Below are 11,014 nucleotides of genomic sequence, written 5' to 3' on the forward strand. Positions count from 1 at the left end.
TTAAGATACTTAACAATTCCCCACACTGTATGATGAGAGGAAGAACGATCCTGTAACACGAGATCACCATTCCTAAGATATGCTTAAAATTCACATCTGGGCCAGAGTCTTCATTTTCAGCCTCTTGTTCTTGTAACCTAATCACTCTGGACCTCAGTCCCTCATGTGTAAAGCATGGTGCTTTTCATCCTTGATCTTGTACCTCATGATCTATCTAGGGCAGAGACTGACAGTTCGATTGCACAGCATCTAACACAGAAGAATCCCAGCCTCAGCAGGATTCAGTATTACTAAAATACTGTTATTAAAATACAGAGTTTCATGCCATTTATCTACTTGCAAAAAATTAAGCAAGGACTCACTCTAAAGTTCCAGAGTTTATATAGAATTTGAACCATCTAGAGTTTAGATATCATCTGGATCAGTCACTCACAGTCACCATAATAGACTCAAGTGATTTTAGAAAGTCTATCTATTGCAAGCAGTAACTGGAGTTTGTAGATGTAACTAGAGCAGTTGTAGCCACACTGAATACCTAGATTGTACTCCTGAACAGGGCAGGGGGGGAATACACACACACACACTTTTATGCTTATAAGCTAATAAGCTATATACCACGTGATAAACACACAGGAAACTGAAGATCCTAATTTCTGGGAAAGAACTGTCATTTACAGTTCATGCTAGTGAATCAGTCCTACCTGTCCAGGGTGGAACTGCCAGTGGAATACTCTTTTGATGAAGACCGACTACCATAAAAGGAGGATGACTGCAGTGGTAAAATACCTTGAAAAACAGAAGGAGAGGCAGGTCATTTTGTTCCAGGTAACTCAGTTATTTATACAATATACAACTCATTTAAAAGTATTTAGTCAAAAGCTTTAAAAATCCTCAAATACTGTTTTCCAGAATTGGCTGGGAAAGTACTAACATACATACTCAGAAGTACTAACATGAATATTAATCATATGTAAGTAAAGACATGCTGGAATTTTAACTGAATTTAATACCATAATCTCCATCAAATCCAAATTGCAATACGAAACACTAAAGTCATTGAATGGTCTTAACTATCTGAAAGATAAGAAATATCCACCTCTTGTTCAAATATACAAGACACACATAACAGAAAACTCACTGATGATTTCCAATACAGCACTCTCAAAAATCACGGTAAACGTGTAAGTGAAAACAGTTTCTCTTCCCATTCCAAATTCCACAGTAAATTACTATATGCTTGGGGCAAAATATGATTGTTTCATTGTTCTGATAGCATTCTGTCAGATCCTGAGACTCTAATGCCCGAGATGGTGCCACATAAAAAAATTACTCTCAAGAGTCAAAAAAATACCTGTTACAGTGAATCACAGTGTAATTTACTTTGGCTAATGAATAAACATTTGCTTCTACCCCAGCTTGAAGTGGTTTGAGCCATACAGCTTTCAAAAATGCAGATATATGAAGGAAGTTCGCAATACCGTTATCTGAACTTAGAATCATAGAATTGTTTAGGTTGGAAAAGACCTTTAACATCATCCAGTCCAACCATTAACCTAACACTACCAAGTCCACCACTAAACCAATTAAGGCTACAGTAATCATTTCGTGTTTCCTGGCTTGGTGGCTGTATTCTTTTTTAATGAAAGTAAAAACTAGGAATCATTAAGGTTGGAAAGAATCTTGAAGATTATCAGTCCAACCATCAACCCAATGCCACCATGCCCACTAAACCATGTCCCAGAGCGCCACGTCTACCTGTTTTTTGAACACTTCCAGGGATGGTGACTCCACCACCTCTCTGGGCAGCCTATTCCAATGCTTGACTACTCTCTCTGTGAAGAAATTTTTCCTAATATCCAATCTAAACCTCCCCTGAGGCAGCTTGAGGCCACTTCCTCTTGTCCTATTGCTAACTACTTGGGAGAAGAGACCAACACCCACCTCACTACAACCTCCTTTCAGGTAGCTGTAGCAAGCGATAAGGTCCCCCCCTCAGCCTCCTCTTCTCCAGGCTAAACAACCCCAGTTCCCTCAGCTGCTACTCAGAATACTTGTGCTCCAGACCCTTCACCAGCTTCGTTGCCCTTCTCTGGACACACTACAGCAACTCAATGCCCTTCTTGTACTGAGGGGCTCAAAACTGGACACAGTATTCGAGGTGTGGCCTCACCAGTACAAAGTACAGGGGGACGATCACTTGCCTGCTCCTGCTGACCACACTATCACCGATATAAGTCAGGATGTTGTTGGCCTTCTTGGCCACCTGGGCACACTGCTGGCTCATGTTCAGCCAGCTGCTGACCAACACCCCCAGGTCCTTTTCCGCTGGGCAGCTTTCCAGCCACTCTTCCCCAAGCCTGCAGCGTTGCATGGGGTTGCTGTGACCAAATTGCAGGACCCAGCATGTAGCCTTGTTGAACCTCATACAACTGGCCTCAGCCCATCGGTCCCAGCCTGTCCAGGTCCCTCTGCAGGGCCATCCTACCCTCGAGCAGATCGACACTGCCACCCAGTTTGGTGTCATCTGTAAACTTACTGAGGGCGCACTCAATCCCCTCATCCAGATCGTTGATGAAGATATTAAACAAGACTGGCCCCAAAACTGAGCCCTGGGGAACACCACTTGTGACCGGTCACCAACTGGATTTAATTCCATTTACCACAACTCTCTGGGGCTTGGCCACCCAGCCAGTTTTTTACCTAGCAAAGAGTACACCTGCCTAGGCCACGAGCCGCCAGCTTCCTTAGGAAAATGCTGTGGGAGACGGTGTCAAAGGCTTTACTGAAGTCCAGGTAGATGACATCCACAGCCTTTCCCTCATCCCCTAGGCGGGGTCACCAGGTCATAGAAGGAGATCAGGTTCGTCAAGCAGGACCTGCCTTTCACGAACCCATGCTGGCTGGGCCTGATCCCCTGCAGTGTATAACTTGCAGGTATACACTCACAGATTCTAATTTTGACTCGAAAGAGCAAACCAGATTCTCATTCAGAGATAAACATTCACCTTACTGGCTCCTCCAGCCAGTATTTGTGCCATCAGAGCTGCACTAAAAAACAATGCATTCAGCAACATTCCCCATAAAAACAAGATCTTGAATGCATTCCCCTTTATGGGGAAAGAGGCTCAGTATTTATTAGTAAAACTGAAGAACAGTGCTGCTTACTAGCTTATGTACATACTGTCAATATTTCTATATGGTTTATAAGACCTTTAAAAATAAACAAGAAAGCAAGCAAAAAGGAAATCCTTAGGTGTTTACAAGAATCCCCTCCCAAGGGGAAGGGCAGCTTGGAGCAAAGTTTGCAGCTGCTTGTTGAATTTTCAAATGAGCCAGCATATGGGCTGGCATCAGCACCCAAGTATAAAGGTCAGGGTTACACTAGAGCAGGATAGGCTTTGAAAATGAAGGCAAGTTGTTTGCATCTCACATATGGCTTTGTAGGAAGCAAGAAAGTTAGTGGCACAGGGGAAAGCAGATTAGGAAAACCACCTCTGCAGCAACTTTCTAAACTAGTATCAAAGGGGTAAAATCATACCGCTCAAAGCCAGGCATCACTTGGCTTTACTTTTATTTTTTTACCTGATGTCCTATTTTCCTCTGCCTGCTTCAGATTCAACTGTTTCTCTCTGCTACTGTTCAAGTACTTCCATGCTGGATCACTCAAGGCTTTATTATTCCTACAGATAAACAAGAGTGGAAGTCAGCACAGTTACAGAAGATACGGGACATTCCTGCTTGATATTTACCTGTTTTAAAGCATTTCTCTGCTATCACCTTTAATACTTGACTACGGAACAGTTAAACTTTACTCTCAGATAAGTTTAACCAATTCATTTAAACAAGCCTTCTTACTCATGATTAAATGTGATTTCAAACACATGGAGCTTATTCTCCAAATGGCAATTTCCCTTTATGAATTTTGTTTTGAAGAGAGTCAAAGCAAGTTCAATAAAGAAGGCACCTATTGCTATACACATATAGCACATACGACAATCCTGACGGAACGGACAAAAGAAAGATGACACAAAATTTGCATGTACCAGTTCCTGCAAATCAACTGCTAGAGCGGTTGTATTTCCCTCGTTAATCCTGAACGCAAACCCCATTTCGAGCACCCAGTGTGTTCAAAAGTTGACTAGCGGCTGGCCTGTATGATGTTGCTGAGACAGGAAATACCCAAGCATTCTTTTCAGAAAAAATTACCTTTACAAATGAATGAAGAGTTTAAAATGATAAACTAGAAACAACGGCTACTTACGTTGAAGAATCATTCTCTTTGGGATAATCTTCACTCATTTCTGAACCAGGGGGTTGTGTTCTTTTCCTCTTTTCACTGATGACAGAAAATTTTTGAAGTGGTCATTCTTTCAGAAAGGCTAGTCAATGATCCTCTTCCAACTGAACAGAACTCCTCAACGCTTTCTGTGCATTTTGCACCTATCTTCCACAATCTCCACTTTTATAATATAGCATACAGAGAAGAATTTGGTCTGCCCAACTCTTAAGTTGTTCATAAAGCTTTAGTGCCAGTACCAGCCAGAGGCTAGAAAAGCACGTATTAACATCCTGTTAAAAGTAACAGCAAAACCAGTGGAAGAAACATATTCCCTTCTTACTTCTAGGTGTACTGAATTCCACCTGCAGCTCTATAAAGAGCTAAATTTTAATAATATCATAATAAGAGGATAACAATCCTACCGATTCTCCAACAAGCCCGTCCTGTGAGGGACTGATGACGCAGGAGATGCTGAAATGTTCACCCTGTTGCTAGGTGTTCCAGTTCCACCAGAATTCTTAACAGACGCTCTCGCTGGGGTACCCAGCACCTTGCGAAACGGATTTTCCTCCTTACTTTCCACAGTCACTCTTTTGGGAGGAGTCTGCAAAACCCAAGTGGAGGGGGCCAGGGAGACAGCCGAAACACCGAAAAACATGACCATCTTTAGTCTAATCTAGCATTTACACCACTGCTTTACTTGCTACAGTGTGGCATCCAAAAGCAGAAAATGCTACTTGTAAAAGATTAAGAGAGTTTAATGCTAATTAGACATAGGTAAAATTTTGCCCATATGGATGCAAGTCATAAACATGAAACTCTACTGCAGTAACCGATTTCCCTTCTCATTTTCCAAAGCTAAGTGAGTTGAACTTTAGTTTTTAAAATCTCCTTTACATGCTTTGACATTAAAAAACCCAAGGGATGATTCCTAACTATCCCCAGATCAATCCTGGGTGGTATTTAAAAAAAAAAAAAAAAAAAAGCATTGTATTAAACCCCACACAATTAGAACAGTGCCCTGACAGCCTTGGGCCAAGCAAGCGCCACATGTAATGCAATGGAAAAAGCTAATAGTTGGTTGACTAAGGAATGTTGGTCAATTTTAGACTTGAAAACTAAACATGTTTAGTCTTACCACTGTATACACAGCCTTAGAGTTTTTACTGTGAGATTGCCTTTAAGCAACATGTAAAATTTGTTTTGGGTCAATGTCAAAAATATTCTCCCTCAGGGCGATAATACAAGTATATTCACAGAGATAGCAAAGTAAATTAAAGCCAGTAGATACACTGTGAAACGTGTTACGCAGGGAGAAAAGGAAGAACAAAAATATTTTGAAGGAAAACCACTTTCAGGGAAAAGTCTGCAAAATTTACACAAAAATCTGAGCAGAATGCCACAAATTCAGTAACTTTATTCTGATACAAAACTGGGTCAGCAGCTTTTCAATATATACATTTGGCTGAAGTCTGCTAAACTTATTAAGACCTATGCTGACTAAAACATGTTCAGCTGCCAGGTAATGTGTTCATTATAAACAGAGATATTCAGAACTATGTGAGAAGCAAGTCTTAATCATGTTCTTTCTCTCTATTTCTGCTTCTTGTCTGCCTGACTGATAGCTCAGCATGAAGAACATATTCTGTCTTCCACAGCCAGACACTGACCTTTCTTATTCACACAGAATATATGGCTCCTCACGAGCAAGACACACCATTGCCAACGACCCTGTACACATCTATTCCAAGCCCTCCAGATTACAAAGACTTTGGAGGCAAAATAAGTATTTACAGTTCTATTACAACATACAATAAGAGAATGAGAGGAGGAAATGAATGAAATAAAATTAAAGGACAGGAAAAATTTGAACAATTAAACAAACCTGGTTCTCTATATAAGAGAATTGCCTATTAGCTTCCTTCTGTGTGGTCCTGCTGCCCAGCACACCTCCAAAGCTGCCAGATCCCTGAGAGGGTTTCCCAGCTGACAGGAAAAGTACACAACATATGATATGATTGTCATTTAACTGATTGGCATTCTTATTTGTAAGGCGTTATTTAGCTGCAGTTGATTTTGGAAGGGATACACTAGATTTTTTGCCAACAGACAGTACAATATTCTGAGTGCAGAGACACAAGCACATGTTTATGGATATCCCTTATATTGGTCATTTACTCAGTTGGCAGTGAGGTTCCTATCCTTAAAAAGGACAAAATAAAGTTAAGAGATAAAATAAAAAGGGAAGAGACTATGCATGTGTGATAAACAGACAAAAATTTTTCGAATACCAACATACTTAAAACATAAACAATTCCTACAAGTTTAATCTCTGCTTATTGCTCAGCATGACGAAAGTACATGATGAGAAAGATATGTAACAAAAACTGGGGTTCAGGGCCAGAAAGAAGTATTTACACAAATGCAAAGAAAGTCAGTAACACAAGGAGGACAAAATGGCTAAAGACGAAAAACAGAAAAACACAGCACTGACCCCTCTCCAAACTGTTATTAACACGATTTACAACAATTGCACTTACCAGTATGAACCCTGTCTTGATGGACTGCATCCAAATACATCCGCATTTCATTTGCATCTTTAAGTGGTACCTTATCAATTGTCAGGAAGCTGGTATCCTTTAGTGTTAGCATCAGGCAGCACAGTTTTCTACCATTTGGTCGTAAGGTCACAGTTTTAATGTTATGGCTTAACTGAAAACAAGAGAGTGACTATAAACATAAATCCATTTTTAAAAGGCCAAAATACTTACAAATTCAAACAAAACACTTCAAATAGAGAGGGTAAGAGGCACTCGCACCGACATGCTTCTCCTTGCTCCATTTCGAGCAAACATTAAGCCTTGCAGAGTTAATGCAATCAGTGATCTTGGAAGCTGACAGAACTGAAAGGACAGTATCGCTATAGCTCAACAGTGCCTATATTCCTGGACAAGCTTTCTGAAACTTGCTGTGCTGTTGAGTGTGACATTTTTGAACGTAAAAGAATGAGAGCTTCATACAGTCCGACTCAGCTGTCTGAAAATTCCACATCAAGTTTGAAATATAATTTAAGATGGGGAAAGTTTTAGATGTTAAGTACGAACTTCTACTCACTTTATAATTTGCTCTCAGGGAAGACAGATTTGACATAGCTTAAAAAATTTGCTGACGGAGTAAGTCAATAAGAAACATGCTTAGTCTATACGCAACATCATAAGAATTAAATGGTGTCAAAACTTTAAGGGTTATGGTCAAGCACAAGAATAATTTTAACAAGAATTTGTGCTCCCTAATAATGGTGCTGCTACTTCATTATACCATTACTTAATTGTTACTTCATGCTAAGTCACCTGTAAGAACTGGCTGTTCAGTAAAGGCTCTACTATCCATGCAGGTTGAGGGTAACTCCTAAAGCACAGGAAGCAAAAGAGTATCTCACATCTGCAGACTGCATGGAAGTTTGATAATACATACCTATAAGCATACTCTCATTTTCAATTCCCGTGTCCTTTTTTGCTTAATTCTTCATTTTGCTGCTGCTTCTTTAGCGGCACTAGCTAAGATCAGACACTAGCTACACAATGACCTCCATGCCAGTATATTGCTAAACTCAATGCTTCATACAAGATTGGAAACCTCAGCCAATGTCATTAGGCGCTACACAAGACAGTAAAACACTGCCCATCAGATTGTAGTCTTCTCCTAATTTGGCCTGACCTGCATACTGCCATGCTACCGATCTAAATAAACATGATAAATTAATAGACATGAATACTAATTACACTCCAATGGCAAAGTTTCACTACACTTTGCTCTAGAACTTGTCTTGTCTCCTTCAAATTATACACAAGTTTAGAAATAAAAATTATTCCCAATTTTTCTTTTAAATTTGTTCAGGTATATAAAAGACTGAGATAGTAAAAGGTACTCCATGTCCATCAACGAGATTTCTTTTTTTCCATGCAGACCTCTAGCTTCTTGGAAAACCAATCTATACACAACAACAGTTTATAACAGAGGCTGGAAAACCACCTCAGTCAGAAACTAAGGGTTTATTTTGCTGGGAAAATTTCACTTCTGAAATACTTTGTGCTCAATCCTTGTATTTGGGTCTTTTTTTTTTTTTTTTTTTTTGGGCGGGGGGTGTTAAAGTATAAACTAGAAATGTCTTTGAAGATCTAAGAATTGAAAAGGGAGCTCCAAATTTTTCATCCTCCCTTAAAACATTGAGCCCAGTGCAAAGGGATTACAGTTACTTCACCATCTCCGTGCAAAACCACCTATTTCAACTCAAAATGCTATCACGAGAGGGCTCTATCCATACTCTCCGTGCACCTGTTATGACCCAGTCAGCATCATGAAAGTCTTGGGAGGCAGGGGTAAAGTAAATATTTATCTTAGTACCTATCTAGCATCTAGGACAACTTAGTCAAAGCTCTGAAATGTCAGTTGAACGTACCATCTGACATAAGAAATTTGATGACACACCAATCACTGTAGAAAGAAATATAATCCTGGATCCATCCAAATGCTCTATTACAGAGAAATAAAAAAGGCGGGGTAATCGCCCACAGTTCTCCCAGAGCAACTTGTCAAAAAAACCAGGAACGGTACTTCTAAAGCAAAATTATCAGGAATTTGTCTCGTCTGAAGTGGCACACAAAGAGCACTGTGACAGACTGGGGCTGGCTCACACAAACTACACTCAAGCACAAGCCTGCAGCGCGAGGGGCAGGCAGCTCTCCCTGTCCGCTGCTCAATCCCACCAACGTTCCTGTGCCAGTGTCTGTGCTGCTTCAAGACGAACAGGACCAGAAAGCAGATCCCACTGAAAAATAACCACCATCCAAACAAAAATAATTGCTCTAAAGATGCATCTGCTCATTTCCTACTCCTCCTTTGCCGCAGTCCTAGCTTCATGGTGCTGTATCACCCCCTCCACCAGATCTCGCGTTCAGTCCTTTCCCCGAATTAATTCATGTGAAAACCCTCCACTGAGCTCGCAGAGAGATCTGATGGGTGCCAGAGCCAGCAGATGCGAGAGGCTGGGAGCAAAACCTGCCCCTTTAGGCCATGGTTAGTTGTTCTATAGGCTCATCCTCCCCATGGAACCACCTTTTGAGTCACTGTCATGCTACATTAACACTCATCCAGGCAGAGAGGAGCATGTGAGAAAAAGCACCCAGGGAAAGCACGAGGGGAAGAAGAGAACACTCTTCTCAGAAGCAGAATGGTCCAACACCAGATTAAATCAAACATACAGTCACAGCATTGCATGCGAAAAGGCAGATGATTCTTTTCAAGCCTACAGTAACACAGCTAGGAACTATCCACAGCTAACAATTTTCTCACGCCTGGATTCCAAGGCAACGCAGGCTGCCAGATTCTTTGCTGAGACTTTTCAGCACACTAAGGCAGCAAAACCTGATCTTTCAAAAATAAAGTGAACCTTGTTTCACCGAGTCCACACACAGAAATAAATGGCTCAGAGAAAGGTCTGGTGAACACTACTGCTGAAAATCAACTGCAGCACGAAAAAGTGGAAGCCAACATTTAGATCAGTTTAGGCTGTTACAAAGTTCCTAAATAGGACAGGATTTTTTTTTTCTTCCAACTGCTCTTATATCCTCTACATATTTTTAAATCAGACAGAAATTTCTTACAGAAAAATATTACTTCACATTCTTTTGATTTGGGGCATTTTGCACAAAAAACTAGGAAGACTGAGTTGAAAACAACTACAGAATAAAGAAAAGGCGATTTAGGCTGAACATTGCAAGACAATCTTCGACAGTGATCTGCATCAGCCTCCCAGTGAGGAAACCACATTGCCTGGCATATTTAAAACCTAAAACTGTAACAATTGCTGTTGGCAGAGTCTTGTATAAACAAGCAAAAGGTTACAAGTGTGTTAACACCGTTACTCTTCAGCTGGGAAAAGTGCTAGTACAAAATGTTCAGGATCTTCACCTCCAGATTCTGCAAATGTCCCAGCAAGAGAAATGTTCCAAAAATCTGAATACGTGAGCCACAATGCTATGTACTTTTGTAACTTTTCTCTGCTTTTTGGTTCTTCTCATTCAGTGGTATCTTGATGGCAATCTTGGCAGATCCCTTAACAATACACGTGAATAATTTACAGGAGAGCTATACAAAGGGATTAGTGTTCAGGAAACAAGGAACAAGAAACAGTGACAGAGGGAAGTTTGCGTGACACTTAATAGCCTTGAAGAGGACAGCTGTTCACGAAATAGCACGATCCATGCACTGCTCAAACAAAAGCCTTAATATTTGGTGTACCTGAAACGTCTTTGGAATTCCTCCAACATTGTAGTGAACCACTAGACTCACTTTGTTGTCCTTCTCCACAATTTCAAAGCTCCCTTCTTTCCATTTTGTAATCCCAGTCTGCATGCTGCGCATCCGGACAGGTCCGTGCACCTTTAGTGGAGCCATGCTTTCTCACAGAAAAGAGCTAACAAAAGTAAGCGTACTCCACCTTAAAAACCTGTTAAAAAGGAGAAATTTGTAACTAGGCAGGCCAAATGATCTCTACAGAAAGATCTAAGCGTGGCTTAAAGTTTCTGTGGAAGTTCGGTAGAACTGTTTTGCTGATGTTTTTAAACTCAGTGAAGGAGAGTTAGACGCAAGCAAAGGAAACTTAGATTAATAAAATCTCTCCCGGTTCGGGCAGCGATGCGCTGATTCCTCACCGCCCAAGGTGAGCAATCCCAA

At 40.7% G+C, this 11,014-nt stretch overlaps 1 protein-coding gene across 1 annotated transcript in view; it reads right to left on the reverse strand.

The window, feature by feature from the left end:
• USP37 (ubiquitin specific peptidase 37) overlaps positions 1 to 10,762 on the reverse strand; it is a 35,055-nt gene extending 24,293 nt beyond the window's left edge. Inside the window, exons 1-7 of the mRNA XM_009485292.2 lie at positions 10,580 to 10,762; positions 6,820 to 6,991; positions 6,165 to 6,265; positions 4,702 to 4,883; positions 4,262 to 4,336; positions 3,583 to 3,680; positions 702 to 786 (exon numbers count right to left, since the gene is read on the reverse strand). Coding sequence (XP_009483567.1) covers positions 702 to 786; positions 3,583 to 3,680; positions 4,262 to 4,336; positions 4,702 to 4,883; positions 6,165 to 6,265; positions 6,820 to 6,991; positions 10,580 to 10,735 — 869 coding nt within the window. The 5' untranslated portion in view covers positions 10,736 to 10,762. The remainder of the gene's footprint in view (positions 1 to 701; positions 787 to 3,582; positions 3,681 to 4,261; positions 4,337 to 4,701; positions 4,884 to 6,164; positions 6,266 to 6,819; positions 6,992 to 10,579) is intronic.
• Between the last annotated feature and the right edge of the window lie 252 nt (positions 10,763 to 11,014).

Source organism: Pelecanus crispus, chromosome 5, assembly GCF_030463565.1.
Source record: "Pelecanus crispus isolate bPelCri1 chromosome 5, bPelCri1.pri, whole genome shotgun sequence".
Lineage (NCBI taxonomy): Eukaryota > Metazoa > Chordata > Aves > Pelecaniformes > Pelecanidae > Pelecanus > Pelecanus crispus.